This window comes from Lepidothrix coronata, unplaced genomic scaffold (assembly GCF_001604755.1).
Source record: "Lepidothrix coronata isolate B3197 unplaced genomic scaffold, Lepidothrix_coronata-1.0 Scaffold179, whole genome shotgun sequence".
Lineage (NCBI taxonomy): Eukaryota > Metazoa > Chordata > Aves > Passeriformes > Pipridae > Lepidothrix > Lepidothrix coronata.
In genome coordinates this window covers 1,308,049-1,331,639 of record NW_016690359.1, presented here as the reverse complement: position 1 = coordinate 1,331,639, position 23,591 = coordinate 1,308,049, and the positions used below count along the sequence as shown (strand labels likewise).

At 44.0% G+C, this 23,591-nt stretch overlaps 1 protein-coding gene across 1 annotated transcript in view; it reads left to right on the top strand.

The window, feature by feature from the left end:
• The window catches only part of PINX1 (PIN2/TERF1 interacting, telomerase inhibitor 1), a 65,360-nt gene that overhangs the window by 1,932 nt on the left and 39,837 nt on the right, over positions 1–23,591 (top strand). The window contains exons 2-6 of the mRNA XM_017830488.1: positions 3,462–3,571; positions 5,407–5,499; positions 5,836–5,914; positions 9,520–9,612; positions 12,160–12,236. Of these exons, the coding sequence (XP_017685977.1) occupies positions 3,462–3,571; positions 5,407–5,499; positions 5,836–5,914; positions 9,520–9,612; positions 12,160–12,236 (452 nt within the window). The remainder of the gene's footprint in view (positions 1–3,461; positions 3,572–5,406; positions 5,500–5,835; positions 5,915–9,519; positions 9,613–12,159; positions 12,237–23,591) is intronic.

The window sequence follows — 23,591 nt, the reverse complement described above, 5'->3', positions numbered from 1 at the left end:
GGGGCTCTGAGGTCTCCTGGGATCCTTCTTCAGGTGAACACCCCCAGCTCTCCCAGCCTGTCTCCAGAGCCTTGTCTTTCCTGTGAGCCCTGACCATCCATGGGCACACAGCAGGGGTTTGGGTGGGAACTTTCAGAAATTATAGTTAAAACCACGCTCCAGGCCCACAATTAGTCTTGGTAAAAGGGTTTAATAATGGATCTTTTTCAAATTGTAGGATATCTGAGTGAAGGGGTTGAGTTGTCCAGCCCTGGCGCAGCTGCCCAGGGCAGTGGTGGAGTCCCCATCTCTGGAGGGATTTAAAAGCCATGTGGATGTGGCACTTGGGGGTGTGGGTTAGTGGTGGCCTTGGCAGTGCTGGGGAATGGTTGGACTCGACGATCTCAGAGGGTTTTTCCAGCCTGAATGATTCTGTGGTTCTATAAAGAAATGACAGTTTTCTCCACTGGATGGTGCTGCTCGCCCAGAGTTGCATCACTGTACAAGCAGCCCAGAAGGTTGGTGTTAAATTATGAGCTGAATCTTTTAGCTGGAAGTCAGTACCTTGTTTCCTTTCTTGCTCTCAAGACATCGGTGAACAAACATTTCTGATAAATTATTGACTAAACAGTGTTTTTTGTTGTTTTCTTGGAAAGGGAGGATGATTTTATGGTTCCTGTAGGTGGCATGGAGCTATTTCCAACTTCCTTAAATTCTTCTCTAAAGGTGTAAGCAAGTTTGTTTGGGGGTTTTTCCTGCATTTGTCTTATCCTGTGTAAAAATAAGAGTATGTCAACCTTGTAGAAATGTGACGATTAATCCCACAGTGGTAGTTAAGAAGTTTGAAATACATGGATTGCAAGTGCTGGGAAAGGGAAGGTCTCTTAATTTCAAGCTTAAGAAATATTTATTACAGGTGCCCTTGTGTTTTTTGTTACAAATGTCTTGAGAGTGAAACATCTCAGGGGTTTCTGCACAGGGAAATATTCAGGAAAAATAATAGAAAGTGAATTTTAAAGTGGATTAGTTGGACTACCTCAAACAACTCGATTTGGAAGTTAATTTAAATTCAACCATTCAGTTGTCATGGGTCACTTCACTGTGCAGACAAATCATTAGAAAGATGCAGTGGTTTGACAACTGCAGGAGTTGGGATCTGCAAAGTCACCACCCAGGGAGCTGGTAACAGAGAGTGTAAGAGAGTATGGCCATCCTTAAAATGTTGTTAAAATTAAAAAAAGGCATTGAATAGTTTTTGATGGCTGAGTGAGGGAAAGTTGATGTTAACTGAGAGATTTTAGAGGTAGAGATGAAGAAATATGATTGGAAAGGAGGGCAGCTGCTCAGCTGGGCAGCATGACCTCTGGTAGAATCCTGGAATCAGAGTCATTAAGAATGGAAAAGAGCTCTAAGATCATCAAGTCCAGCCATTCCCCAGCACTGCCAAGGCCACCAGTGACCCATGTCCCCAAGTGCCACATCCACATGGCTTTGAAATCCCTTCAGGGATGGGGACTCCACCAATGCCCTGGGCAGCTTTGCCAGGGCTGGAAAATCCTTTCCATGAAGATGTTTTTCCTTAATATCCAAACTGAACCTCCCCTGCCACAACTTGAGGCTGTTTCCTCTGGTCCTGCCCCTTGTTCCCTGGGAGCAGAGCCCGACCCAACCTGCCCCCCTGGCTTCCCCCTCCTGTCAGGGATTTGCAGAGCCAGAAGGTCCCCCCTGAGCCTCCTTTCCTCCTGGCTGAGCCCCCCCAGCTCCCTCAGCTGCTCCTGCTGCTCCAGCCCCTTCCCCAGCTCTGTTCCCTTCCCTGGACACACTCCAGCCCCTCAATGTCTCTCTTGTCTGAGGGTCCCAGAGCTGCCCCCAGCACTGGAGGTGCCCCAGCAGTGCCAGCACAGGGACAAGCACTTCCTTGGCCCTCCTGCCACACCAGGGCTGCTCCAAGCCTGTGGAGTTGCTTCATTTGTTGCTTCCCCACCTTTTGTTGGCAGCACAGGCAGGACTTGGAGTAGATGCTGCTCTGAAGGCTGCCTGGTGGGAATAATCATAGAATCCCAGAATGGTTTGGTTGAAAGGACCTTAAAGATGATCTCGTTCCAACCCCCTGCCATGGGCAGGGACACCTTCCACTACCCCAGGTTGCTCCAAGCCCTGTCCAGCCTGGCCTTGAACACTTCCAGGGATGGGGCAGCCACAGCCTTTAAGGTTAATAAGTTGTTTCCTGTGCAGAAGTGAACGAAGCAAAGGCCTTGTTAACTCCTCTCACAGCTCTTGTTCATTTAATCCGCTGTAAAATCTTTTTATGGATCTTTTTGAGCTTCAAAGCTTTGGAAGTTTGTTAAAAAAAGCCCCCACTGTGCATCTGACAGTGCTGGTTCTTTAAGAGCAAAACTAAACAGGGCACAAAATGAGTCAAACATCCCCGTAGTATTCAGTCCCTCTGGCCCAGATCCCAAATCTGGTGTTTTAGGGAACGATGATTTCCTGATTACGTTGAAAACACCTCAGTGAGTTTGGCTTCTCCCTGACTTTGTGTGGCCTTGGGTGAACGGGTCATTTTTGATCCCCCGTTTCCCATGGTGGTTAATGAAGTTTGTGATCTTCCTGTCTCCCATCCTTTGTTTGTCTTGTTTATTTAGGTTCTCTTCCTGCCTGTGCTTAGGTGCACACTTGAAGTGCCTTGTTAACTGAGCTGGCTTTTCCTCCTTGATTTCCAGGAAGCTGTTCCTGGTGGGAGAGGCAAGAACATGCACGTGGGCCTGGGGGACTGGAGTTTCTTTAGGAATCTGCATAGGACAAAGGAGCTTTGATTCTCCTTTGGATCTCTTAACTCCTGCAATAGTTTCTGGTGGCTTTTCTCAATAAATTTCCCAATAAGTTTCCTAGTAAACCATTCTTGGCAAATCCAGAAGCTGAAATCTCACTGCTTTGTGTTCTGTCATCTCTGGGTATTTGTATTTCATTTTTGATTTGTTTTTTTTTTTTTTGTGAAGGCAAGTATTAAAACTTCTGTGTTGTGGTTAAAAGGGAGACTGGATAATGGATTTTGTCCAGAACTGGGAAAGCTGTAATCACCTCCCCCGCAGATTTCCAAAATTGGAGCAAATATGGATTTTAGGCCTGTACACTTACATGGTAATCCTTGAAGCCTTCCCTGAATTGCAGCTTATCCCTAGGGACAACAGCTTCCAACTTTGATGTTTGTAGTGATCTTCAAGGTCCCCTTCCAACCCAAACCATTCTGTGGTTCTGTGATATCAATTTTCCTTTGGCATTCTTCACATTAATAAATAATAATTTCACCACCCTTTTTTTGTTATCGTTGGGTTTTCTGTTAAGTAAACTTAACCCCCAAATATATTCCGCCTGGCGTAAGTTCTGGGGGTTTTTTTTGGCAATGAAGAGCTGGAGTTGAACTGATTCAATACTGTGGAAATGTCATTAGAGCCTGTTTGAATTTTTCCTCCCTGTCCCAGCCCGGAGAAAGCAGAAGTGGTCCGTGGATCCACGGAACAGCGCTTGGAGTAAAGATGACTCTAAATTCGGCCAGAAGATGCTGGAAAAGATGGGCTGGTCCAAAGGAAAGGTAGGATCCAAAGGAGAGTTCTGTATCTGAAGGGTCTAAAACTGCCAGGGAGCTCTGATTTATTCTCTTAAGTGCACAGAGAATTTGAGCAATGTTGGGTTTCTACGCTTTGTTGCAAAGGCCTGGTTTTGACTCTCCTGCTTTACAGTTTTTCTCCCTTCTTTGGCAAGTTAATGTCCCCAAATAGGAGCAAGAGTTGGCACATTAAATTAGGTGATGGTTAAAGTCTTTTAAGTTGCTCTTATGCTCTCAGTTTTCTCCCTACTTTTGATTTAAAGCAACTCCAGGACCTGCTTTAATCTTTCACCCGTTTTTAAGTGTTCCGATCTGTTCCTCGAACCCCCAAAATGCAGCATTCTGGGAGCTGAATCCCTTCCCAGCTCCAGCCAGTACCTGTGGGTGAGGGCACTGGTTTCTGGCACTAAGAATAGACTCTGGGTTATCCTGCCAACTGCTCAGCTGCCCCCTAAAACCACTTTTAATTCCACAGAGATACCTCAGCAAAGCTGAGATCTGGGCCTGCCCATCAGCGTGTTTAGTGCTAAGAATGCCCACAAAACCCCCACTACCTTTATTTAATTCTCCTCCTATATTTTCTCACCCAGACTTTCTTTAACAGAAATAAAATTAGGATCATTCTCCATCCTGTGAATGCTTTAAAGCCTGTTCTCACAATTCTCAGTGTAGCTGCTGTTGCTTCAGTTGCTTCACAAGTTTCCCACTTGAGCTGCTGGATCTTCCTTTCCAATGGTTACAGCTGTGCAAGAAGGATTTCTCTCTCCATTCCACTACAAACTCAAACAAATGCAACCTCACCTTGACCAAATTAATGGGCAAAAGCCCATCTCTGCAGTGCAATTAAGCTGCTTACACTAGTCCTGTCATCAGTTGTATTGGAATTGGGTCAGGGCAGGATGTGTGGCTGAGTGGCCTGTTTGCTCCCACACTTTTTTTTGGGTAGCAGGAGTTTCAAGGCAAATTTTCCACCCCAGGGACCAGATGAACTCAAGTGGATTTGTAATAGCAACAGCCTTTTTTCAATATGTCTCATTCCTTTAAATATTAGATATCCCAGGATCTCTCCACAGGGCTTTTCCCCATTGCTGCTCCACATCCATGTTCATTAAAGCCAACACACTTGGCTGGTAGTTTGTTACTGGTGACAAACTAGGCAAAAAGTAGGTGAATACCAGGAATAAAGTTATAAACCAAATGCTTTGTCTTTTATTTTTTTTAACCCTGATCACACAGTTAAGAAAGATAACACTGGACCTGAGAATTGCTTCTCGGATTTGAATGACTGTGGGTTTTAGGATAGAGAATTCCCATAGTTGTTTGCTCCAATATTTCCATCAAATTATGAGTGTGAACGAGGTAGAAAAAGTTGTTAATGTCCTGATTCTCCCCTACCCCTCCTCTGTTTCCCTCCCTTATAAACTTGTTCTGGATTATACTGTCCATGTGGATCTGCCTTCCCAGTGACAGAGGTATTTTAGGGGAGGGGCCTCTTCTGTATATGTAGTGTCTTGGTTTAAAACAGTAAACACTCTGGGCTTGCTTAGGAATGTCAGGTGACTTCCTGATTAATCACCCAACTGCTTAATGTTGTTGCTATTTTAGTGTTTATAATACTTTGCTGGAGGCTTAAGTAGTAAATTTTAAAAACTGAGTATCTCGTGTGCTAAAGCCTGTGAATGAATTCAGTTCAGGCAGGAAAATAAATAGTAAGTTGTGATTTCTTGTTGTATTTCATTGCAAAGTCTTAAAGTACAAAAGCTCTGATTGCTCAGTCACTGCTGTAAAATCCTTACTTTTTACCTTTAAATCCTCCTTAGGGTCTTGGGGCTCAGGAACAAGGAAATCCAGAACACATCAGGGTGAAGGTGAAAAACAACACGCTGGGATTAGGAGCAAACATCAACAACGAGGTGAGAACTAGACCCAGGTGAGGGAATGGCTCCTGTTTCATCTAAAACACAAATTTTTAAATAGAATATTAGTGAAATCTGTTGTCACATCTGGTGGTAGAATGTACCAAACAGGATTGTTTATGACTTACAAACTCAACCGTTATAATTTTATCTCACTTTGGAGTGACTGTGTGAGCTGTTGGTGGTGTTATCCCCCTGTGGAGCTTCCCAGGGTCCCTCCCACCAACAAGGATTGAATATACCCAATTAAGTTATTACTTAATATCTGTTTTAGCAGAATTTGTGTTAGTTCTGAAGACTTTTGCCTTGTATTCATGTGGGTGATGTTTACAGGACAACTGGATTGCTCATCAGGATGACTTCAACCAGCTCCTGGCTGAACTGAATAGTTGCCATGGACAGGGTGAAACAGGTAGGTTCATGCTTTGCTCAATCAGATGCTGGAAACTTAGCAGAGTTTCCATTCTGTGTCTTAAAAGATGAGCTGAGGCCCAATTTGGGCTCCTTGCTGAGGTTGACAACTCCTCCTTCTCCCCCAAAATCAGTGAGAGCCAAAGGATGTGTTGCCGTCCATGACCATGCTGAAGTTTCTCTGCCTGGATATGTAGATATCTCAGTGGATCAGTTTTGCTCTCAGGACTCAAATAAAGGCTTTTTCTTGTTTATTTTATCCAGGATCACAATATGTGGGACCTTTTCCTGGGCTGTACTACAGCAACAATTGTTTCTTTATCCAGTCTGTCTGAAGCCTCACAACAATCACTCACAGTTGCAACGTTCTGTCTTCCTTTTAATGGTGAATTGTCACTCCTGGCTTCCATGTTCCACTGGTTTCTTAAATACCTCCTTTTCCTGTCCTTGGAGAGTTGCTCCATAGCTTTTGACTCAGAGTTATGCATCTCTGCTTTGAGGGTGCTGTAATGTGATTTTTGTAGCCCTGGTGTTGAGCACACAAGTGGGGAAACCACAACTTTCCCAAAAGGGCTATTTATAAAGGCTTTTTACTTTTTGAAAAGCTTCGTACAGCTTGACTTTGGTTTGTAAAAATGAAGTTGTGGTGGGTGTGAGCTTACAGAAAGAATGGGTTTATCCAATGGTTTATCACCTCTCCTTTAGTTAGTCTCAGGTTTAAGTCAGATCATACATCTGAACAACTCTCTGGAGCTTAGTGAATTTAGCAACTCTTCATTCATTTATTCTTAACCTTTGAGCACTGAAGGTTTTCTAGGAGAGGAAATGCAGAAAGGTGAGGAGGAAAATCAGTTAGCAAGAAGGTTTTCTAATCCTAGACAGCTGAGGTTAAAATTTTGAACCTGATATTTAAAAACACCTTTTTTAAACTGCTGTGTAAGTTCTCCTTGTGCCCTGGAGCCCTGATCATGGTCTGAGGCCACAGAGCACTTGGTGCTGTCCTTCAAGTCCTCAAGAGGTAGAAGAGCATATCACAGGGAAATTCCAAAAGTTCCTTTCTGCCTTTGTAACTAAATCCTACCCAAGTTCCAACTTGAGCCATGGGAAGATGAGGAAGGTGTAGCTGGTGGGAAAACCTGCAAAGTGCTGGGCAGAGAGTTGAAGTGACTTGCCCAGGGACACAGTGAGTCAGCACAGAGGCAGGTTCATTGAGCAAGGCTGTCTTGTTCCTAAAGCTGTTGCCTGGGTCACTGATGCAAAATGCTCCATGAAAGCTGCATTTCTCCCTGCTTTACTCAGTTATTTTAAGTTTTCAGTCACTGAGAACAAATTTGGGTGCACATTGAAAATTCCTGGTCACAATCCCCTTGTGACCCGTGGGAGCACAAAGCTCTGAAACTTGTTTTTTTGGCAGTTTGCTTAAGCTGGCAAAACTCATCCGGCAAACTCTGCCTGCAGCTGTGCTGCAGGATCAAATGTTACATTACTGGCCATCAGCCAGTTTCAAACTGCATTAAAAGTCAGCTGAAAAACTTCATTGTTCTTAAAGAGCTGCTGGAGTTGCCAGGGCTGGGTTGCAATTAGAGGTCGGAAGGGAAAGGCCCAGTGGGGGTTGATTTGCCAACATTCAAATACCCTCTGTGTAGTTTTACCTTTCTTTTCCTTTTTTTCTAGGTGAGCACCCAGTGAGGGCAGGTTTAATTAAATTAGATGTTAGGAAGAAATTATTTATTGTGAGGGTGATGAGGCCCTGGCACAGGTTGTCCAGAGAAGCTGTGGCTGCCCCATCCCTGGGAGTGTTCAAGGCCAGGTTGGACAGGGCTTGGAGCAACCTGGGATAGTGGAACAGGGTTGGAACTACATGGTCTTTCCCACCCAAACCATCCTCTGATTCCTGGCTCTTTTGCTGGGATACTCAGTGATGAAATCTGTGTCCCTTTCCCATCTTAAGATGCTGAAACAACATCCTGGCTGTGTCTGTGATGTGCCTTGGAATATCCATCTGTAGAAATAACATATGACTTTCTTGCCTGGACTAAATGGCTTTAAAAAGCACAATAATATTCCTGCAGTGCTCACTCAGTTTGTCAGAGGATTTTTTTTCCAATCCCTGGCAGACATAGGGATGCACTTCCCTGCCCAATTGCAAGTGCCAGCACGTTTTGGGAGTGAAATTCCTCCCTGCAGGCACAAGGCGGTGCTGCTGCGCCTTTCCCTGGAAGATATAATGTGGAAAAGGAAGCGCTGTGGGAACCCTTTGCTGTGTAATGCTCCTTTTGGTACAAGTAGCTTGGAGAATAGGCTTGAAGTGTCGTGTCTCTGGTCAGGATATTTAAGTTGTGATGCTTGTTTTCCCCACAGAACGTTTTTATTGGGGAATTTCTGTTAAAAACTGGGTTTGCTGGTCCTCTCTTCCCATTAGGGCTTAGTGTGGGAGAGTGGATCTCAGCTTTTTGGCACTCAGCTCTCCCACTGCAGGCTGAGGATTACAGGTTTAGGTCAGTGATTCCATCATCAGGTGGCACTACCTAACAAACAGGGAAGTGCTGGAATTCCAGTGTCAGAAAAGCTTGGGCTGAAAAGCTTTCCAGGGTGGGATCATGTAAAAAAGATGACTCAACTTGGCCCTCAGGGCATGGGTTCATTTCCTTACCCATTCCCAGTTGCCACTGGAAGGAAAAAAACATCTCATCAGAGTAACCTTTTCGTGGAGTTACAGAGCAGAGAATCCTGTGGTGCCTATTTTCAGGACAAAACTAATAAAGTACTTATTAACTGTGCAGCAGGTTGATTCACTCCTTCTGAGATTTTTCTGGGGGGAAAATTAACAGGCTCTGTGGGTGCAAAGAGAAGGTTTGTACCCCTAAAATAACCTGCCACAGCTCAGGAACGTGATGTCTCTACTGTTAAATAATGGGACTAATCCTTCATGTGGCTTTAAGCTGCTGCCAATCTCCCAAACTTCTGAGTGAATTTGGAACTCAGCCAAGCCCAGAGGCCATTCCCACTGGACAGTTTAGATGCAATCCCTCTCCTGGAAACTAGGAAAATGAAATAACGTGGATGTGGCAGTTTGTTCTAGCTGGCCTGAGGGACAGAAAAGTTTTGCCACCATTCAGTTTCCTTACACAGATGGATCAGCTTATGTCCAAATAAAGGTATTTTGTATAGGGTTAGAAGTGGAAATCCTGTCATTTTCCCCCCTTTTTCTACCCAAGCGGGTTAAGTATTTTATTTTGCACTATTTCTTACATCTTTCTCAGACTTTGGCACTGGGGATATTTTGTAACAAACAGCACAATAAACCCTGACCTGTTACTCTTTTCTAACCACAGAGATGGATCTGCCTTAGACCTGGAGTGCCTGTATCTGCCTTTTCAAACTACATTGGATTGGAAACGGGAAGGGAAAGGGATGTGGCAAAAAAAAATCAAGCAGTGACATGTCTCAGACAAAACTTGCCATGCTTCCTTCACTAATATATTGTGATATTTTGTTGAGACTGGGTTTTGAGAGAGAAAGTTAAATACACTGGTGTTTGAATGGGGTGGTTAAAGTGCCTCTAACAGGGTTGGAACCTGTTTCCTTGGATTTTTTTTTTTTTAGAGCCCTCAGTGAAAAATCAGAAAAAGACATTCAGCCTCGAAGAAAAATCCAAATCTTCCAAGAAACGTGTCCATTATATGAAGTTTGCCAAAGGTAAGAGGGGTTTTGTTGTTTCGTAAGCTCTGGCCAAGCTTAGAACAAACCCTTTCAGGGTGATCTGTTGCCTTCTGAAGTTAAATCTTGGTTTAGGAATACCCCCTGCAGCAACGTGCTTAGAGCTATAATGTGCTATCTCTCTTTATTTTGGGTAATTTTGGATGGCTTTAGGCCGATTAGTTGAATAAAACAGTTCCTACCTGAAGGAGCCACCAGCTGGGTAAAGGAACAGCGAATATTCCAAGTTGTGGGTGCGTGAGCAGGGGATGGGAGGGGGGAAAGATGATGATGGAGTGACTTATGACTTAGGATCTGCGTGGCACTATCCCCTGAGATCTCCAGTAACCCTGCTCAGAGATCATGAGGATGGGATCAGGGATCAGATTAAACCTGAAGGAAGGCAGGAAAGCCCTCTTACGTCCACCAGATACTTTATGGGATAAATTAGGACAGTGGTTGGTGGCCAGAAAAACTATCAAAAACTCATGGAGTTTAGTAATTTCTTTCTTCCTTAGAGCAATTACATTATTTCAGTCATCCCTGGGTTTGGCTCCTGACAATTCTGGAATCCTTTCTCTGTTCCTTTGCTCCCCTTTCACACACCCACATGCACATGGTGTGTGTACCTGTTTCAGGGTATGGATAGGATCAGTTCCACTAATGGCTGATGTATTAAACTGAAAGCTCTGTGCAATGTTTTTGGACAGCAAATGCCTCTGCTGAAACAGAGCTAATTGATGTCTGAATGGAGGCCAAATTTTTTTATGTTGGGGTTTGGGATTTTTGATTAAATAAATTGGCCTTGAAGTCAAACCTGTTAACTCGACCCTGCCACTTTATGACATTAAACAATTAAATTGGTTCAGGGCTTGCAGAGGCCATGGCCTGTTTGAGGGAGTGGCAAAGAGGATTTATTTTGATTTGGATTTAACCTTTTGCTAAATATAGAGGAAAAAAGAAGTGTCTTTTGAGCATGTAAAATACAGATCAAGGCTTTCATATTCACAATACCCCTTATTTGTTTGGTCGTGTTTCCACAAGGCAGCCCCTTGTTTGCTTGCACCCTCTGTGGTCTAAACCAGGGAAATTGTCCTTTTTCAGGGAAAGAGGAAAAGTTATTTGAGAAGGGCTGGTGTTGTTGTGGCCCTTGTTGTTCAAGCCTGATCCTGCTTCCTTTCAGACTAAACAAGACAAGCTCACACAAAAGCTGGAGAAGGGAACAGCGACGGCACAAAATGCAGCTTCCGTTTGCGGGGCTGGAGAGACACAGGGAGCACACACAACCCTTGGGTCTGGGAATACACACCAGTCTGAGATTAAAACACTGTCTGCAGCTGCTTTTCCAGCAGCTGTTCCACTGGGATGCTGCTGGAGGTTATGAATGTCAGCTGAGTTGGTTTTCTGTTAGAGAGAGAGGAGCAGGGGAAGGCACGGGCAGACAGTGTAGGGTAAGAGGAGGAGCAGGAGGATTTTAGGTGTCATTTTCCAAGCCTTGGCCAAGATAAAGCTGAAAACAACCACCAGTCTCATCCAGCTTGCTTGGGTAAGGACATTTAGAGGCTGTGCAGTGAGGCACCAGGAAGCTGGGTCACACTTTCTCCTCTAGGTTGATGTGTGTGTTTGCCCTCTGTGGGCAGTTCAGGATCCCGACGAAAACAAACAGGTTAAATAGTCAGATTTTGGGTTGTTTGGGTTTTTTTGTCCACTACAAGATTCATTTTGAGGTCACTGATTTTGGAATCAGAAAATCAAGTGATTAAGACCCCAGCAGACTCCTAATTAGTTGAGCTGTCCGGACTAATTTTGTTTAAATCTTTAACTTTTGCTGAGCTTTTTTAAGAGGTTTTTCTGAGAGAAGCTGTGGAAAACCCAATATAAAGGTTCCTGCACTGTGGAATTGGCAAAACTTTTGCTTGAAACTCTGAATATCACATTACACCCTTCTGCTTCCCCCTCCCTGCTCCATATTTGATGTCCAGTTAGCCACACAACAACCAGATGGGAATAATGGTCCTGCTGGGAATCTTTGCTTCACCCTCAAAATTGTTTTGAGTTGGAATAATCCAGTGTATTGCAGAGATGGAGGTTTTGTTTTTCAGAAGCAACATCAGGAATCAAAGGAAAGTCCCCATGGAGTAAAGATGGATTTTTTTTTTTCATTGTATGGAGGACCTACAACTCCCTAATTCTGTCAGAGACAAAGAATCCTCCTGAGAATCCAAAGATCCTACACATACACACATTTCCTCATGAGTACCTTCATTTAGTGTCTTCATCACAGAATCACAGAATGGTGTGGGTTGGAAGGACCTTAATGATCATTAGTTCCAACCCCCTACCATGGGCAGGGACACCTTCCACTAGACCAGGTTGCTCCAAGCCCTGTCCAGCCTGGAGTTCCTGATTTTTATTCATCTCCTGATTGTTGTTCGCCTCCAAAAGCAATTCCTCCATCTCTGTGGGTCAGTTTGTGTTACCAAAATGTCCCTGTCATCACCAGATGTGAAGGTTTGGGATTTTTTTCCCTCTCTTTACCCCTTCCAGGTAAGGACCTCTCATCCTGCAGTGAACATGATCTGTCCTGCATATTTGGGAGGAGACAGAAGAGTGGGAAGACACAGGTAAACAAGAAGCTTCACCTTTCTCTTGTTTCCTTGCTTATTATCCCTCATAACAAAACAGTATTTCAATGTTTTGCTGCTAATGTGTTGTTTCTACTAGAAAGGCTGTGCTTGAACTGTGAGGAAATAAGAGTGAATTTAATCCATATTTTGTGAATTATTGTGATGTAACTTCTTTGGAGTTAGGAAACTCCAGTATTTTTATTTCACAGTTGTTAGGAAATGCACATCACCAAGGAGAATTTTGCTTCATCTGAAAGGTCAGAGGTTGGACTCGATGATCTAAGAGGTCTTTTCCAACCTAAATGATTCCATGAAAGATCCATAAATATCCAAAACAAAATTGGATATTCAGTAGCAACTGGGCAATCTCAACAAACTGCCCTCATTCTCACAAAAATTGGGAAAGGCTGAGCAGCTGCAAAGGATTCAAAGGTGGCTTGAACACTGATAAATATTTAATGAGAAGACCTTTCCCCTGACTTTGTGTAATGAGAGCAAGCTGTGGACTGGTTTTTATTTTATTTATGTGCTCATTAGCATTTTGCACTTGCAGAGAACAGACCTGCTGTATCGGTGTATAAAATAACAGACACTGTAACATGAAAAATCCAGAAAAATCCTGTGGAAAAAACAACACCTGGAAAAGCACAAGTGAATGTGTTGCAAGAATTGGTTCCGAGTTGTCTGAAGTCTCTTGTTTAGAGGGAAAGAAGGGGCTTGAAATTAAGTGGAAGTTCCTGGAATACCCTGTATGTGTTTGACACCTTGCTTCTCGTGCAGTACTCTTGGAAATTGTTCTGGAACTTCACATCAGGCCTCTGGGAGCTTTGGGAGGAGAGGAATAAGGGGAGAATGTGCTGAGAGGTCTGGGATAGTAGTGGAAATAATACAAGGTTTCTTACCTGTAGAATGACAGGGGAGCTGGTGAAGAAGGAATAGTGATCCACTGGGGATTGTTCCCTGGAAAAACCTCTGTAAAATAAAGAATACTTCAGTGGTGTATCTTCACTTGAACAGTTTGAAGGATTTGTGCCATTGTCACATATAGTGTTATATTTCCTGTGAATCTGCTGTAGATTTTGAAGTGGTTGGTAAGTTCATTGGTGACAGAGAAAGATGTCAAGTCTGTTCCTGAGTTCTCTGTAAAATACACTGACAGCTAATTAAACCAGGAGGCTGGAAGAAAGTTAAACAAACTAAGAACTGCCCTGTCTTGTCTGCCACTGCAAAAACCAGTGGGAACCTTTGTTACAAGTCACGTGGTTTTGAAAGGTAAGAGCTTGGGACCAGGCCATCAGCCACCACAGAACCCATCTTAGCTTATTACTGTCTTGAAATAAGAATTTGGGGACTTCAAATCCCTGAGAGCTGTTGGAGCTCTCAAATGCTGTGGATGAACTTGCACCAAGGGGAGCCCTGTTGGTTAACACTTGTGAATATGCCATGGATCCACTGCTTGGCTCCCTTGCTGTCAGAGCAAGATGAAGCGGGACAATCTGGGATTTGAAGCAACTCCACAGGGCTGTGGTTAAGGGAGTTGATTCCCACACACAAGAATCCTCCTCTGGTTTGCAGGAGGTCTCAGGCCTGCTTGTCACTTGGTGCTCAAGTGTTTCCTGAGCGGGCTCTTGGGGCACAGGATGCTCTGCTGTGCTCCCCACCTCACCCTGGGCTGGCCCAGCTCCAGATGGATCCATGTTTGGATTCTCTTCCATTTTCTTTTTCCCCTGGACCCCTGTTGGTTAACACTTCTGATCCCCTAAATATGCCATGGATCTGCTGCTTGGCTCCCTTGCTGTCAGAGCAAGATGAAGCAGGACAGTCTGGGATTCAAAGCAACTCAGCAGTGCTGTGGTTAAGGGAGGGGGTTTTGCCCACCCATGAGTCGTCCAAAATAGCTGGTCTTGTTTTCTCCACATGTTCCATATCTGTTGGAACTCAGGTTTGGAAAGTGCTGCTTCTGGGGCTTTATCCTGGAGAACACTTACTTTTTCATGGATAGACACTGCATATGACGTGGATTTGAGGCTGCTTATGAAGGGTGTATAACTCTGTGCATGTTTTTGCTAATCCCAGTGGTTGACTGGTGGCTCCTGTGCAGATTTCCTTTTTCCCCTCGCTGAAAGGATTCAAGCTTCTGGCAAAAAAAGTCACAGGCTGTTCCCTCTTAAGCACCCAGATTTCCACAGGCAAATCCAGGCAGGAGATAATGTCATTTGGAGCTGCATTGTCATCCTCTGGCTACTGTCTGCTGCTGAGCAGCCACAGGGAGGGAGAGCCAGAGGCAGCACAATTGCTTCCCCCAGCCTCCCCTTCTCCTTTTCTTCATGGGTCAGAGATCTGTGGAGTTTGCACACAACAAAAAATGCACTGCTCAGGCCCTCCAGCTCTGAGCAATTTCATTTCACTGCACCCATGAACTCTCATGATCCCTTTCCATCATGTTCCAGGGCCTGGTCCTTAAGGTGGCACAAATGGAACTGTGAGGATTTGCAGGAGTTCTCTGTTTGCTTTCTGGTTTGAAATCCCTGAGCTCTGGGCACTTCCCTGGCGTGGCAGAGAGCTCACTACAGGAGCAGGAAAGTGCTGTCATTCTCCTGGAAGTGAGTTGTTCCTGCCTGTTCCTGTGTGCAGATAATGTAGGAAGAGTCCTGGTGTCCAGCAGAGCCCTGGGTAGGGCCTACAGGAAAGATGGAGAGAGACAATTTGCAAGGGCTTGGAGGGACAGGACAAGTGGGAATGGCTTCCCACTGACAGAGGGCAGGGTGGGATGGGATATTGGGAAGGAATTCTTCCCTGTGAGGGTGGTGAGGCCCTGGCACAGGTTGCCCAGAGCAGCTGTGGCTGCCCCATCCCTGGAAGTGTCCAAGGCCAGGTTGGACAGGGCTTGGAGCAACCTGGGATAATGGCAGGTGTCCCTGCTCATGGCAGGGGGTGGAACTGGATGGCCTTAAAGGTCCCTTCCATCCAAACCATTCCATGATTCTATAGCTTGAAGTCCTGTCTTTAAGGCTCTTTCCAAGGTATCAGATCCCTCCTCTTTGTTCAGAGGTGCACTTTGAGAAGCCTCCAGCACAGATTTGATTTGGACTGAATGACCAATCCTCAGCTCACAACAGTTGTCATTCCACTCTTGATCTTTTGACAAAGACATTCAGCATAATTCTTTTTCCCATATTTCTAGTTGTTTCAATCCGGGATCAGAACAATCTTGGGTGTAACTTCATGGAAAGATGCAGGAACTGCTTTTCACAGTGACAGAATTGCTGAGATTGGAGGAGTCTTGAAGGTTTCTGGTTCAGTCACTCTGCTCAAAGTAGGGTCAGCTCTGGCAAGATATTCAGGAGTTTGTCCAGCTGAGTTTTGATTGTCAGCCTTCCTTAAAGCCTCCAGTTTAAGCCTGTGACAAAATTCAGTGGATGGATGGAAGAGATCCCTTAAGGAGCAGAAGATCATAGAGTCATTAAGGTCGGAAAAGGCCTTTAAGATCATGAAATCCAAACGTCATCCAGCACCACCACCATGTTCATCACTAAACCATGTCCGTATCCACACTTTTGTGAACACTTCCAGGGATGGTGACTCCATTGCTTCCCTGAGCAGCCTGTGACAGTGCTTGACAACACCTTCCATGAAGAAATTGTTCCCAATATCCAGTCTAAACCTCCCCGGTGTCGTCCTAAGTCTGGCTGGTTGATTGGATCACACCAGACTTGAAGATTAGGAAAAAGGAGGAAAAAAGCAAAACCCGGGGAATTCCATCTGTGGTCAAAGGGAAATTAGTGGAAGGACTCAAGGCTCAGTGACACGATCTCTGGACAAGCAAGATAATCTGAGTCTTCTGAAGTGCTTGTCAAAAATAGTCACCTCTGAACTGGTGCTGTGATAAAGTGTCCCAGCACATCAGATGTGTCACAAAGCCACTGTTCCAATTAGCCCTGCCCAGGCTTTTCCAGCGTGGTCATTAGCAGTCATTTTATGATCTTGACCTGTGGAGTAGCCTTTGGCAGGAGATGTTTTGTATGAGCTTAATCTGAGCTGCCTTAACTGTAGAGCTGGTCTCGGACTCAGTTTTTCACTCAGAGGCCAAGGAGTGATCTGAGTGATGGATCCTTTCTCTTGTTTCACACCAGCACTGCTGCAGTAAGTGGGGAATGTTGAAACTTGGATTATCTACCTTATCAAAGGAAGAGGGAGTTGGCTGGAGGATTGTAAAGATTGCAAAAGAGTAGAATTGCAAAGGGTATGGAAGGAAATGCTGTTTGCCCCTGAGGGTCAAAAGGAGTTTCTCTAGAAGTAATAAAACCAAGATACAAGTTGAAGCTGTTGTTTTGATGGTTCTGGGATATGTGTTACTAATCAGAGGCACTTGCAACCCTTAATTCTGAATGTCAAACACAGCAGTCTTTTTTTTTAATTATTTTTGATAAATCATGTGCCCAACTCAAACCTCCTTAATAAACTATACAGGGACCTTTGTTTAAAAAAGAAAAAAAATACAAGTCAAAAAAACGAGAGGGGAAGAAAACAATGGCTGGGCTTCAGAGTGGACCTAAATTGAAAACATCTGCACTTTTTCCCAGGGAGAGCAGCAAGTGATCGAAAATATTGAATTGTAATTATGATGCTCTCTGGAGACCTGCAGAGAGGACCTGTTTTGCAGGGTAGGATCTTGCCACGCTGTTTTTTGCCCCCCACTTTCCCTCTGATTTTCTCACTCGCTCAGGAACACTGGGAGCTGGGGAGACAGAAAAACAAATTCCATTAGTTCCTATCTGGTTGAACTTCCTGGAACCCCCACTATTTTTTTATTTTTTTTTTTGCTTCTCAGAATTTCCTTCCTCCATCCAGCTGTGTTTCCTGATGAAGCCTTATCACTGGAGAAAATGCTCCTGAGTGAGACTGAGGATTTGGGAATGAGTTACAGACAGTCCCAACTTGGTTGCTGAACAACATGATTCTGGCACTGATTTCGCTCTGGGGGCTGGGGGAGTAGCTCTGATTTGCTCCAACTCTGTTTAAGGTGCATAAAAACCTGAATGTTTTGCATCCACCTCACATCCATGTCTCAGGCCATTCCATGAGTAATCTGCTTCCTCCAAATTTGTGTAACTTGGATGTAAAACCTGCGTAAGTTCCCTTAAACTACCAAATCCAAGTAGCCTGAAAGTCTCGGGTTTCCAGTGATCTCTTCCTTGTTAGTCATTAAAAAATGGAGTGATACACCCCTTTGCTTTTTCACTTTTCTTTTTTTTAATCAGGAAATTGTCTTCTGACACATTTTGCAGAACTTCCTCAACTGACTTATATTTCCCAGCACTTATCAGAAAAGCATGTTGGCAAACCTTAAGGAACTACTGAAAATCCATTAAAATCTGGCTCTGCCATGGGCTCCCTGAAGTTATGGGTGAACTAAACATTCCTGACACTTCGACTTTCTCTCTGCAAAATGCCAGTTTTTATATTGATATTTAGATTGATCACAGTTGTGATTTTTAGGCAAGTTACAACTTTAATCTTAGGGGTTTTTGTACCTGTGACCAAAGTTTCTGTTGCAGGAGTCACACATAAATTATTTTGCTGTCCTTTTTTTTCAGGGAAGAAAAAAAACTGCAGAAGAATAAAAATGAGTTACAAATTAACATAGATTTTTCACTGTTCTGCTTTGGAAACCACAGCCAGCATAAGGTATTTGGGACTGAGAGGCAGAACAGAAAAAAAAAGGACATCAAAAACCTGGAGAGAGTCCAAAAGGATTTAGTAAAATGGGTGACAGGGTTAGAGGGCATGTCCTAGAAGGAGAGAGTGGAGGAACTGGATACGTTGATCTCAGAAAAGAGGCAGAAAAAGGTGACCTCTCTGCCTATAAATATCTGGGGGTCGCAGGGAGGGAGGAGCAGAGGAAGGGAAGGGACAGTAATCAGAGCAGGCAAAAGCCAGGAATGGTTCTAGGGGGTGAGAACTTCAATTAGAAAGAGGAAGACACAAACTCACTCCTCGCAGGCTTCCTTGCAGTGATGTCAGCAGGGCACTGGAGGAGTCTCCTGAGGGAAATCCCAGCTCCTCAGTAAGTGATGCCAAGAAAAAAACCATGAATTTAACACTTTTAGCCCCGCTGGAGAAGGCAGAGATAAAGTGGGGTAATAAAAGGTCTCCCACCAAGTCATTCCCTGAGGGCTCCACTGCTGCAGGTTGCTTCCCTGTGGTTGTGTCGTGCTTGGATTCTCTGTGGCTGAAGGAGGTGGATCCCTGTCCATGTGCACGTGGATGTGTTGGCCTTCCCCATCCAGCTGCCTGTTTCCATGGAATATTTTAGAATATTAGTATCTTAAGATTCTGCTGGGTTGGATTAAAAAGTTGCTGGAGAGAAAGGGGTGTGTGATGTAAACAAATGTCAAGGCAGACATGGAAAATTTGCTTCCTTAAGAAATCCAAGTAAAAATGTGACTGCTGTCAGTGTGTTCCAGAGGAAGACAGTAGGGAAACACTGAGATAGTCCATTAACATAGCCCTTCTTTTTAAATTATACACTTAACGTCAGAAAGAGAATAATTGCATTTTTAGAGGAATTATCTTATGCTGGGTTTTATAATTATCCCCAGGCTCAAAGTTTGTCAGATTTGGGGTTAAAATTTAGAGCTGCTCATTCCTATATGTGACTTGACCATTTTAGCACGTTTCATTGGAAGAGGGAATATAGTGTTTTCCAAGAATCAAGGCAAAGGAGAACATAGGTGTCAAAAAGGTGGGATTTGGTAGAAGATCTAGACATCTTCTCCAAGCTCCCCTCATAGTGATGAGACACAGGTGCCCAAAGAGGTGCATCAGCTGTCTCCAGAGATGGGAAAGGGGAGGCTCAGATTAGACATCAGGAAGAATTTCTTCATGGAAAGGGTGGTCAGGCATTGGAAGGGGCTGCCCAGGGAGGTGGTGGAGTCCCCATCCCTGGAGGTGTCCAGGGAATGACTGGATGTGGCACTCAGTGCTCTGGGCTGGGTGACAAGGTGGGGATGGGTCACAGGTTGGACTTGATGATCTTGGAGGTCTTTTCCACCCTTAATGATTCTGTGATTCCACATGAAACCAAACCCTTCCTGGAGGTTAGTGCCTCTTCACTGATCACAGAGGACATCCAACAGTCAGGTGAATCCTATCCAAGAAGTTCTATTCTGAACATATTCTCTTACAGTGCAAAAGCTCACCATGGTCTTGTAAGCACTTGATTATCCTCAGCTCTCTTGGCCTATTCTGTTCCTGGGAAAGCTGCATTTTTAAAATTGTTCTTACTTTTGCTTAGTGGGAAGAGGCTGGTGACCTAAGGCAGAGCCTGCAAGACAATCTAATGGTGCATTTACACATTTTGTGTTCCCAACTTGCTCCTGAGTAGAGAGATTTCTCTCAGCCTCTGGTTCACTGCTACTTTGACCTGAGTGTCATACTCAGTATGGATTTTTAGACTTGTGGAAGTTATAACACTCAGGTTACGGTGGCTTAGTTCCCCTTGGGAGAATTATTATTGGAGAGAGACTTTTCACAAGGGCATGGAGTGATAGGACAAGGGAGAATGATCTTGAGAGTAGGGACTATGGGTTTAGATTGGATACTGGGAAGAAATTCTTCCCTGTGAGGGTGGTGAGGCCCTGGCACAGGTTGCCCAGAGAAGCTGTGGCTGCCCCATCCCTGGAAATGTCCAAGGCCAGGCTGGACAGGGCTTGGAGCAACCTGGGCTAGTGGAAGGTGTCCCTGCCAATGGCAGGGGAGTGGAACTGGATGAGCCTTAAGGTCCCTTCCAACCCAAACAATTCCATAATTCTATATTAATTAGCAAAGGCTTTTTACAACATCTCTTAATACTGCAGGCACTTTTTCCTCTCCAGTTTTGCTCTGCAGCCATGGGCTGTGAACAACTAGAGGGATGATTCCCAGAAGAAAAAGGAGGGAAAAAAACCCCTCAAAACCAGATTCTGCCAGCAATTAACAGGACAAGGCCTTTGCCTGAGGAGCAACCAGGACAGGCTGGTGACACAAACTCACAAGGAGGACATGACAAGGCAGCTGAAGGGCTAAATCATGGAATCACAGAACAGTTTGGGCTGGAAGGGACCTTAAAGCTCATCTGGTTCCAACCCCCTGCATCTTCAGTGTGCACAAGTGAAGTTTGCACAGAGCAAACCTGGCAACACAGACCAGTGTCAAGTGGATGTAAAGCCATATATAGCGAGTCAGAAAATTAATTAGGCTCAAGGTGTTAATTTGGACCATATTTCTAATATTTCTCCATGCAGATGAGGTTGTTTCAGGAACGCTGGGAAAATTCGTTTCCCCAGCATGGTGTCCTTTTGATAAAAGGAGGAAGAGCCAGGTATTGATGTTTTGTTGCCTGTTCCATAAGCACCTTGTTAATCAACTGGAGGATAAATTATTGCTGCTCAGGTATCAGCAGAGAGGGAGAGGAGGAGACATCTCCCAGTTTGGAAGAAATGCTGCTTTTTTCTTCTCTCTTCATTGGAGAAGAGTCTTGTTCCTTGGGGGGGTTGTTAGGAACAGAAACGAAACTGGGGGGAGCTTTTTTGATTTATCTTCTCTCCTTCCCTTTTGGTCACTTCCAGAGGCTTAAAGAGCCGAGTTGGCTTTAATGTGTTACCATTAGAGACCAGGAATTAGCTGGAATAAACCATCATTCCTCACAGTGAAAAATACCCCTTGATTGGCTAATTAATCAGTCAAAGGGGAATGACATGGCCCTCGGCTTGAGGGACTCTGCTGCACAGGTAAACAGGTCATTGATAAATGGTTTACCCACAAATTCATATATCAAGAAAACTTAGTCATTTTTTAACTCCACTTGGTGTGAAAGCTGTGCTGCGTTTTTGGAGGTGGATTTTTGCTGCCTTTGCTTTTTTTTGCATTGTGGGAGCTTTTAAAGTTTTCGAGAGGAAGAGGCCAATCAGAACTTTGTTACAATTCCAATTCTGTTTCCAGAAGTGGAAAAAAAACCCTCGAGGATTTTTGTTCCTCACAAAGAGAGGGAAACGATGGCTTTGTGTTGAGATGGAGTGGGTCTGTAATCAGCTTTTTGTCCTTTAAATATCCTGAGGCTGCTCAGTGGGTCATATCCAGACGTCAGGCACTGCATGGACAAGGCTGACATCCATAAATGAAATAATTGGGGAGAATGTATGGAGGAAGATGCAGGTTTGTGTGGTAAAAGGCTTTAACTCACCTGATTTAGTAGCTTTTGGCATCCATATGCTGGACCTCTTCAGCTGGATATTTTATAATACCTTATCCAGCACAGATGGTTCCACTGTGGGATCTTCACCGAGAGGTAAAGAAAAGAAGAGGGGGGGAAATAAAATTAAATAAAAAAAAATAAAATGAAATAAAATTAAAAAGGGAGGAAATCCCACTCTAAATTAAATTGCATAAAAATTTGATCTAGAAACACTCTTAAACATGGGGTAAATGAGGCTAAAGCAGAATAATCATGGAAGGAACCACAAAACAATGATGTTTGGCATAGCAGCTTAACTGGGTGCTCAACTCAAATCCCAATTGTGCTTTTTCTTTGCTCTTTTTCTTACTTTTCCCCTGCTTTTTTTCTTGCTTTTTCCTTGCCTTTTTTCTTGACTTTTTTCTTTTTTTTCCTACTTTTTTCCTTGCTTTTTTGTTGCTTTTTCCTTGTTTTTTTCCCTTGCTTTTTCCTTGCCTTTTCCATGCCTTTTCTCTGCCTTTTCCCTGCCTTCTCCTTGCTTTTTCTTTGCCTTTTCTTGCTTTTTCCTTGCTCTTTTTCTTGCTTTTTTCTTGTTTCTTTTTTCTTGCTTTTTCTTGCTTTTTTTCCTGCTTATTTCTTGCCTTTTCTTAATTTTTTTCTTGCCTTTTTTGCTTTTTTCTTGCCTTTTTTTTGTTGTTTTTTTTTCTTACTTTTTTCTAACTTTTTTTTTTTCATTTTCTTGTTTTTTTCTTTTTTTTGGTCTTTTTTAAACTGTGTATACTGGGAGAAAATAACGCACCAGTACCTAAGAATGTGGGTTTGGCTACTGGGGAATAAACTTCACCTTATTTTTGTCATGTGGAATCCCTTCCTCCCAAGCAGCCCCTGCCATGGGTCTGTGCTTTAGAGACCAGCCTTGGTTTGTTTTTCCTTTTAAAAATATTTGTCTGATCAAAGAGCTTGCTTTTTTTTTTTTTTTTAAAAAAAAAAAAAAAAAAAAAAGAAAAAAATTCCAGCGCAGAAGCAGTTCAAAACAAGGAAAAGTGCTTTTTTTTTTTTTGATCCTATCATAACAGGATTTTTATATGGAAGTGTGAACTAAGCAGGTGGTTTCCTGTTGATTTGAAAGCCAGGTGGGCAAGTTCTTGATGAGGAGTTGATGTCTCAGGCTTGTACCTGCCCTGATTTCCCTGCTGCAGGAATGTGCTTCTGCTGCTGGACCTCAGAGCCAAGGGGATGGTCCTGTGCCCAGAGGAGATTATTCCTCTGTCTGGATAAGGTGCTATTTGGGATTGACATCTTGTAGGGATAATACTGCTGTGGGAATAGGAGGGAAATAGCACCATGTGTTGTCTCTCAGAAATCAGGGAACAGAATATATGTTATTACCCTCTGAGGTGGCTGCTGAATCCACTCCCTGCAGAAGCCCTGGGTGTTCACAGCACAGTTGGATTTTTGCTGACTTGGTGTTATTAAACAGTGTCTAACCTTTCTCCAAGGGTGATTTCGGATTTCTGGCTCATCCCACTGGTTATGAAACTGCTGGTTGGTTCAGGTGGGTGAAGCAAACCAGAAAGCTGGAGCAAAAGAAATGATTCAGCCTGAGAAAGTGCTTAAAATCAAAGAAACGAGCTTTTCCACTCCCATTCCAGTCTTTCAGCTTCTCTGCTTGATCGTTCTTCAGCTGGGACCGTTTGCTTCTTGTCCTCTCCAAGCAGGAGAAATCAGGGCTGGAGTGTGACTTAGTGGTGAACTGCCCCATCAGTGTCCAAGATGGTCCCTCAGCTGAGAAAAGAGGAGGAGTACGATGGGGAAGATGGTCATGCAGTGGGATAGTTGGTACCTTCTGTGCTGTCTTGGCTTTAGCATCATCTTTAAAATGATGTGTCAGTTTAAATTATCTTGACGATGATGGTTTATTGTTCCCCCTCACGGAATACTTTCTGGAAAGATTTAGTGTTAAGGATGAATATTGGCCAGTTTGGATTTGTTGAGAGGAGAGAGCAAGGAAGCAAGGACCTGTGGACCTGTTAGAATGGGACCAGAGGAGGGCCATGAAGATGCTCCAAGGGCTGGAGCCCCTCTGCTCTGGAGACAGGCTGGGAGAGCTGGAGGTGTTCACCTGGAGAAGAGAAAGA